Source organism: Semicossyphus pulcher, unplaced genomic scaffold (genome assembly GCF_022749685.1).
Source record: "Semicossyphus pulcher isolate SPU_LCO1_2020_fin unplaced genomic scaffold, fSemPul1.0.p SCAF_22, whole genome shotgun sequence".
In the NCBI taxonomy this organism is placed as follows: Eukaryota; Metazoa; Chordata; class Actinopteri; order Labriformes; family Labridae; genus Semicossyphus; species Semicossyphus pulcher.
Window position 1 is genome coordinate 8,134,163 of NW_027211696.1, and position 8,639 is coordinate 8,142,801.

The window sequence follows — 8,639 nt, forward strand, 5'->3', positions numbered from 1 at the left end:
CAATTAATCAACTAATAGATCAAAAAAATCTAAATTTAATTTCAATTAAAGAAACTGAATGAAGCCCAAAGCAAACAGAACCACTTTAATTAGAAAAATCAATATCTTCATACATAAATAAATATAAGAATCATTTTTATATGTATAAAATAAATGTCTGTCTCTTAAAACATGTAGCTCCGATAGTGCAATAACATTTGATCATCCTTTTCCTAAATGCCCATTCATCCTAATGAGATTGTCCACCATTTATCTTCTCCATCTAGACTCTGAGGATTTAATCCATAGTTGGTGTCTACAGTCAACTTACAATCATATAAACTCATTTCCATCTTTTTTTAATCCCCCCCCCCAGGTTGATCTGGCCCTAGTTCTGTGTGGAACCATTTGACTGGCTAATCGTGGTGTTGTTGTGTCCGGCCTCCTGGTCAGCGTTGGACTCCTGCAGACTCCTGCCCACTGTCTCGATAGGCAGGATCAAGGATGCGATGCCAGCCAGGAGGCAGCAGCCGCAGTAAATAGACAGGGTGAGATACACAGATTTCCTGAGCAGTACCTAAAACCAAAACACACAAACTTACAGCCTGATTCTGACAGAGCCTGACCTCAGACTGGTGCTGGAAATTGATTTGCAAAGTACCAACAATGATGCTCATTTCTGCATACCTGTGCCACAAAGGGGGTAAGCAGGGCGCCCACCTTGGACATCGCACTGCAAGTGCCCAATGCCAGCGCTCTGTTTTCTGTAGGGTACACCTAATGGAAGAGAGGAGAGAGCATTTGTCTAGTTAGGTCCATCTAAAAACAAATATGTGTTATGCAAAAATGTTGAGTAGAGCTACCTCTGGTGTGTAAACAAAAGCGACTTGGTATCCTCCAGAGATGAACGCTCTGGCAATAAAGATGAAGATTGTAAGAGCTATCCTGTATGGACAGAAAGAAGGATCAGCCCTGATGTTCTGACGACAATGCTGCTGTTCCAATATGACATTAACTTACCTCCCAAGACAAGCATATAAGGGCAGAATGCACAAAGAAAACATGAAGAAACACAGCGCCAGGCTCTTCTTCCTCCCAATACGGTCAATCAGCAGGAGGATAACTAAAAGACCTGAGACAAACGTATAAAACAAATTTTTTTAGTTACACAGTGAGAAGATATTATAATTGTAAAAACCACTCCCTGGAAAAACACATCTCACTTTCCCTGAGGCGACAGGCTATGTCGCAAATAATTAGAAACCAGTTTGAATATTTGGAGACAAAGTGAAACAGAATTCATGTCCATGTTGTTTTTTAGTGAATGGATGATTATGTAAAGATTAGGTTAAGTTCTTCACCTCACAGTTTGAATCACATAACGCATTTTACCTGGGAACTCAGCCAAGGTCGTCCATAGAAGATCTTTGTAGTCAGCTGATGTCAAATATTTGCATTCAAGACTGCAGCTCGGTTCGATCTTCGCTCCTTGAGTCGCTATAAGGACGAGGGGACAGGTTAATTTTTTTAAGTCTTCAAATATAAGACGCCTAATGCAAACGTTTACAGCTGAGTCACGCGGAGCGGCTGTTACTTACCCCCACATGAATCTCCAGCCTGGAACAGCTCCGTTGTCAACAGGACTATCCCGTAATAGGAGAAGGCACAGGAAAACCTTTTGGATAAAGTAGCATAACAGTGTCTGAACGTGGCACAAAAGAGACTAAACAATGAAATCTGAGCAGTATTTTGCCTGCTGACCTGGATACCAACCAATACTCGTGTGTGTATATATATGGCCAGATGTTGGGCCTGTTCTTTACTCACGATTTTATCCGGTTTGAGCAGCTGATATTACAAACTACTTAAGTCTATTATTATAAATTAAGTGCATAATAAAATATTTTTTTGATACCTAATAAATGAAGGTTGATAGAAAGCAAGAACTAGAAATGTATATTACTCAAGCCAACCATATAAACCACAGAAGAAGAGTAGTCCTCCAATATTGAGGAGCGAAGAGTTCTTTGATCTGTCCGCGGTCATTCTGTGAAATCAAAAAACAGAAGGCTTAATCATTCATGTAAAAAATTAAGCACCATATCGGACACGCAGGGACCCTCATATCTGTTGCCTCACCTGTTTAAAGGCGGTCAACCTCCCTTTAGGCATATCCTTTCCATTCTCCTTAGCGATGAGTTTTAAAGTCGCCACGACCTTTTCTCGTTTTCCCGTCAGCATGTCAAAACGAGGACTCTCAGGCAGCCACTGCGAGACACAGAGAGGTCAGCTGAGACTTCAGTTAGTTTTAAGTTCAGGATTTCTCATGAATGCAAACTTACATAGCTGAAGCAAACAAATATTAGCATCGGTATCGTGGACAGGCCGAGCAGCCACCTCCAGCCGAGCGTGGGCATTATCCACAATGCCAGGAGGACCTCGAACACAGCACCCATTGCCCAGAACGCCTGAAACACATCAATCAATGAGCCCTATCAGATCACAGACTGTCTTCAATACAGTTAAAGTCATGCATAAATAACAAAACAAATACATTACCGCCATCATCGTGATGCACTTGCCTCTGGACTTCACAGGGAGGAATTCTGAGTACATCGTCACCCTAAAAAATGAACAAATGTTTTTTGTTAAATGTGTAGCTCTCTCAAATGTGAATCTTGTTACATAAGTAGGTAACCCACGCTTGAGGAGCCCCACCAAGGCCGGCTCCTACGAGGCCCCTCAGGAACAAGAGCCAGCCGAACACCGGAGCGAAGGCGCTCAGCAGGCCGAAGTACAGAGTCCAGATCGTACAAATTAACAGCCCCTACGAAGCAAACAGAAAAAGTTAAACATAGACAAAATGCGGAGACATCTCTAAATCTTTAAACAGGTGAGACTTACGGCTCTCCTGCCGTACTTGTCAGACACGTTCCCCCATATAGGTGAGCCGATCCCTGTCCCGATGAACACCACCTGATGCCAAAAAGAAGATCAAGCACTTCCACATGTTTCAACAATGAACAAGCTCTAGTCTAGAGAAACGCTTGACTGAGAGGATCTTACCGATGTTATGAGAGCCACTTTAAAGCCGGACAGCCTCCAATCACAGTGCAGCTCAGGGCCCAAAACACTGAGGAGCATCATCTCCATCGCGTCTCCAAGCTGCCCTCAGAGAGGCAGAGCGCTACATGAGCGACATGTTGAAGTAACAGTGAGGATCTTTCTGCATGTTTTTCAGGACTCTTACCCATGACAGTCCGGTGAGGATGCTGATCTTCCACTGGAACTTTCCAAAACCGATGGCCTCCAGGGCATCTTCTACTGTAAAGGTTTCTGTAAAAGGGACAAGACAGTCACTGCAAGTTCTGCTCACGAATCAAAATACTCATGATTTTACAATGATATTAAAACAATACTTTAGCTAGTAGTTGAACTATCTTCACATGACCAACGGCAGCTGATTAAATACTTGAATTTGTTGCTAATACTTTTGTACTTTGTGGCATCATTACTTTTACTGTAGCAGGGTTTTCAGTCATCAAAAGTTGGACACTTTTATTTTGAAAAGCCACCTTCAGGCGCTTCAGGAGCTCCTTTGTGCCCACTGCCATCAGACTGTACAACAGCAGTGGAAGCCACGGGCTGTCATCATGCTGAACTCTCATCACTCTCACCTCATTGACTCTGCTGTTCTCATTACTTATATACTTGCCATATACTGTTATATCTATCAGGTGGTTATATCTTCATATACTGCACTTACTATTTGCCTCCATATTTTTTTTACTATTATAATTACTGCTCACTGTTATATAGTATAGTATAATATACAATGTATTATATTGTAGTATTCTATATGTATATGTTCATAATGTTGACATTGTTAACCATATCATACTGTATACTATATATTTTATTACACTATACTATGTTATACTATAATTTCAATTTTTACCGTTATATTACTTACGCACTTTTATACTGCACCATATATTGTACCATATCATAAACCTTAGACCTCATACCATACTGTATTATCTCATACCATGTCATTTTATCTTGTCACTTACTCCTACTTGTGTAACAGCTGTACATACCTCTTATTTTTATTGTTTTAATTTTTTTATCTATTATTTTTTTTTATACTGTATTTATTTATTGGCTATTTTGCAGTGTTGTGACCAAGTCATCTTTGCTCAAGTCCCAAGTAAGTCGCAAGTTATTTGGTCCAAGTCTCAAGCAAGTCTCGAGTCATTTTTTTTATAGGTTATGTCAATTCAAGTCACAGGTTATGTCATGTCAAGTCACAGGTTATGTCAAGTCAAGCCGAGTCCTTAGTTAAGGCAAGTCAAGTCCCGAGTCAAGTCACATTTTTTCCACCCAAGATCCAGCACTCTTCTCTGTAGTATCCGGTCTTTATGAAGAGAAAAGACAAGGTGTTAGTAGCCCGTCTAATAATGATATTATTGGCCAATTTATATAACCTTTTCAAAAAGTATGACAATGAATTGTATTTGTATTATCTCAGCACAGACGCAGCCATGATGATGGTCTGCCATGAGATCGTATTGAGTAGTAACGAGTACGACTGATGAGGGTTCTCTTTTGGGGAAAAACATCAGGTAGCGGGGGGGCTTTGATGTTGCGTGTTGCCATAGCGAGGAGTTTGACCGACAGCCAGTCATCCAGTCATGACAATCACATACCGAGGAGCTTTTTGAGTTGTCCAATCATGCTTCCTGTAACGGCTGTGGCAGTGCCAACTGTTTCTCTGTGTTTCCCCTCTCCTTGTGTTCCCAGTGTTCCCCTGTCTGTCCCTTGTTGTCTCTGTGGGCGTGGCTTCCTTACTTTGCAGACTCCCAGCTCTGCTTCTCCTGCACACCTGCTCTCACTCGGCTCATCACTTCTCCCAGTCAGCACACCTTCCTCTCATCAATTCATCAAGCCTGCAGTATTGCAACCCTGGTTCTTCAGTCACTCATCGCCAGATTGTAGTTCAAACAACAGTGGTAGCCAAGCTCTCGGCCAAATCACTGAGTATTTGCTGAGAAGTGATCTTGCCTTGTTTTTTGCCAAGTTCCTAATTTGTTTTTTCTTCGGCCCCAGTAATGCTCTCCCTCAGTACACCTCCGCCTCGCCCTCTCCTGCTGCCCCCCGGATTCCCTTCCCAGCCATCAGGCCACTCATTCTGTTCCCAGCATTATTAAACTGTGTCCTGCCTTTGGATCTAACCTAAGTCTGTAACAATTCCCAGTTTGCGCTGCATACATACTTGATAGTTATGCAGAAACTTGACAACATTAAATTATATCATTTTATATATTGAACAGCTAACATTCAAACTTATGAACACACTCAAGTCAAGTCTCAAGTCATTAACTTGGAAGTCTGAGCCAAGTCATCAAAACAGTGACTCGAGTCCAAGTCACCAAGTCCACATCTCTGCTATTTTGTCTTTGTACTGCTGCAACACCTGGATTTCCCCCCTGGGGATCAATAAAGGATTATCTGATCTTATCTTAATTGTGTATTTTTACACATGTACAAACAAAGCAGAGAATCTGGTTAAACTACAACTAATAGTGTTCCACAAACCTTCAGCTTTACCAAATCCAGATGTAGATGAAGACTTTCTTCTCCGCGAGTCGACCTTTGGTGAAGCTATAGTGCAGATCTCATTGTCTGTGCCCTGATCCTCATCGCTTTGACCCACAAAACCGGCCTCATCACTGAATGTCAGCACACCAAAAGGAGAAATTCAAGCCTTATCAAGCTCAAAAGATTGACTCTAAAACATCAAGATCTACCATAAAACAAGGTATGTAGAAACATGTTTCCTCCGGCAGCGCTCTGGTATGTAAACACAAAAAGGCAAGTTTTCTTTGCAGTGTGTCCTCATTTAGCTTCACAAGCAAAAGAGAAAACATAAAAATGAAGTCATCTGTTTTGTTACCTCGGTTCAGGGTTTCTCCACCGCTTGTAAGTGATCTTTTCTGGCATGCCCCAGTTCTCCATTTCCCTGTATGTAGGTGTTAGAGAGCAACGAGACTGACCACACACAGCACACCGGTGTTGTGGTGAAACCTGCTGGAGCAGTTGCTTCAGGTTACTGTGAAACACCCAATCAGAGAACAATACCTGGGGATAGGAAAAGGGCGGGGTTACAGCAGGAAAACAAACCATGTTAATGAGTGTATCTTAAAGGCTTTAGGTTAGCATTTAGCAACATGGGCTGGCCATATGTATTTAAAAGTTAGCTGTAAAGGGTTAAATTATTAAGTAAGAAGGAATGATAAGCTTTGTTATTCGAAATAATGCTTTAATTATTGCCCTTAATTAAATTACAAAGATGAATCTAACCAGTGGAGATAAATTGATCTGTATTCATCTCCACTTAGTCAAGGCCTCTGTTCTTATCCAGTGGAACAACAATAAGATAAGCATATTACATGTACACTCAGATTAAGATCAAGTACACTGTCCCTATAACCACATGTAAATTATAATATACCTATACTATTTTAATATTTGAGTAACTAATAAGAGCTAAAATCACGTGGGAGGAACAGTGAGCCCAGATTTGACATGATTCACAAACAGGAGGGTGATCTTAAAGCAACAGTACTCTGGTTCAGTAGCAGACATGCTGTCATACCCTGAAGCTGCCAGCAGGCTGTGCTGTCATCCTTATTGTTCGGGATGGTTGAGGGCTCTCTCATGAGGTCATAGCTGCGTTTCTGTTGGTACATGTTCACACACGCAAACTAAAATCATAGTCTTTGTGTCATTTCATCTCTTTTTTGCTTACATTTTTTCAAACAATGATTACATTTTGTAGCTGATATGATGGTTTGTAGTTTGTTTTTAAGTCAGGTAGTTTTTAAGTAAGGCCCCTTCAAAAGGTCACAACATTTGACAGATAGTAAGATGATTAATGGAGGGGAAAGGGGGAATTTCTTCTACACAAATTTGTATTCATGCATGCACCTTCTCGGTGCCTTCACTCTCTGGATATTGTAGGTTCACTACAAATCTTAAGGCCCCAACTCATCATTGACCCCTGCATGCTCGAGTTGGCTGGCCTGCATTGTCCACTCGTAGACTAAATCACTGGCATGTCCTTATTTATAGGGCAATTCTTAACTTGCTCCCCTTATACTTATGTAATTTAGGTCATCTGAAAAATGCTGGAAGCTACTTCGACTTCGTTCTGCTCTTTCCCCAAAGTGCATCTTAAAATGGGGGAAAGGGGGTTTTAGGTGCGCTGCTCCTGCAGCTTGGAATCTGCTGCAGAACGATTTGAGTCTGGGGGAGTCGATCTCGTTGGGGGAAGATGCATCAACTGTTTGGGACCCCACCAGCAAACTAATGAAATGTGATCTTTTTATATTAAAATATAAAAGTATATATCATACTTTTATTTTAAACTTAACATGTATTTTTGTGTTTCTGAAAAGCCTGAAGTCCTATAGGAGTGAAAGAAACATGATTTCACTCTGAAATGTAGTGGACTGGAAGTATAAAGAAACATAAATAAGATATACTTTGTAGCACACATACAGAATATAGGCTACTATAAAAATGAAAGTTCAACAGTATTTCTTCTTTGTACCTCAGAGGTTTGTCTGTGACTGTTCGAAGCTCTCCGTCCTCTGCGCCCCTGTGAGTGATCAAGGCCAACCCGAAAATAAAAGCGTTGGGGAAAGTAGGACAGTGTGAGGACATGCTGAGGCTGCTGCATTATGGGACAGCCATAAATACAGGTGGAATATACAACACGTTTCTCTGTCCCCCCACATCCTCTGGTCACATCTGCTGCTCGCCAAAGAACAACACAGAACATCAGCAGAGCTGCAACAACATGGACGCAGAGGTAAGCTTAGATATCTGCATACTATAAAGCAGAAAGTTAAATTATTTGTATTCTTAGAGGTCACAGATTTAATGTGTTAACATCTTGTTTTGTGATGCTGTACTTTAATTATTCTGTGATGCGTTCACAAGACGCTCCATTTCTGAAACCAATATCCTGACAGCTGGTGTCGGCCTTCAGCGTCGTGGCCCGGCGACACAATCGGTTTGCTCACATGAATAAAGGATACGTTTAGAGGTTTGGGACAAACTGGGCCTGTGAATATTTATTTGAACAAGTTGTTTTTAAAGAATTTGTTGAGATCTGAATCGTCCCTTACTGTTCAGAAACAGAATTGCGAAAGATCGTTTAATTTATTCCTCATAAGATGTTGAGATTTTAAAGTGTGTGTTCATGAGAGTTGTTACTGTAGGCTGTTGTTGAGGAAATTCGTGAAGCTTGACAACCCAGAAATGGAAGAAGACTCAGATGGCTTGAATTGAAGAGTTTATATATCATGACAGAAACAATACACTCGGAGGTGCAGTGTAATTCTAACAGACCATCCCTCGTGCTCAGTATTTATCATTTCAAATGTGGTTGTGTCTACTCTATTCCATATAAGGACATCCCTAAAGCCAATAGGTCTAAACTAAACAGTCTTACCTATATTTCAATAAGAAACACAGTCACAAGTACAGAAAGACTCATGTGTGTTCAGAAGAATCAATGTTTCTCTCTCTCAGTGCAGGAAGGAGGCTATTGAAATGCATACAAAAATTAAGAAGGAACTATTTTCTTGTGT

At 41.0% G+C, this 8,639-nt stretch overlaps 1 protein-coding gene across 1 annotated transcript; it reads right to left on the reverse strand.

Moving 5' to 3' along the window:
- Positions 1–161: 161 nt before the first annotated feature.
- On the reverse strand, positions 162–6,032 carry LOC138602000 (synaptic vesicle 2-related protein-like). The gene is made up of 16 exons (XM_069673358.1): positions 5,936–6,032; positions 5,578–5,711; positions 3,230–3,315; positions 3,046–3,144; positions 2,884–2,955; positions 2,682–2,806; positions 2,539–2,602; positions 2,322–2,447; positions 2,119–2,247; positions 1,953–2,026; positions 1,578–1,654; positions 1,372–1,476; positions 1,000–1,111; positions 843–924; positions 667–756; positions 162–556 (listed from the first exon to the last, which is right to left on the reverse strand). The coding sequence occupies exons 1-16, from the start codon at positions 5,995–5,997 to the stop codon at positions 368–370; spliced, it is 1,626 nt and encodes a 541-aa protein (XP_069529459.1). The 5' UTR covers positions 5,998–6,032; the 3' UTR covers positions 162–367.
- Positions 6,033–8,639: the final 2,607 nt, after the last annotated feature.

What these genes read in the sequence shown, in the direction of transcription:
- LOC138602000 (XM_069673358.1), bottom strand. Translation starts at nt 5,997, where the DNA reads ATGGAGAACTGGGGCATGCCAGAAAAGATCACTTACAAGCGGTGGAGA. An exon ending in TTATATGCTTGTCTTGGGAG is followed by an intron (nt 925 to 999) that starts GTAAGTTAATGT and finishes CTGTCCATACAG; the next exon opens with GATAGCTCTTACAATCTTCA. An exon ending in CTTTTGTTTACACACCAGAG is followed by an intron (nt 757 to 842) that starts GTAGCTCTACTC and finishes CTCTTCCATTAG; the next exon opens with GTGTACCCTACAGAAAACAG.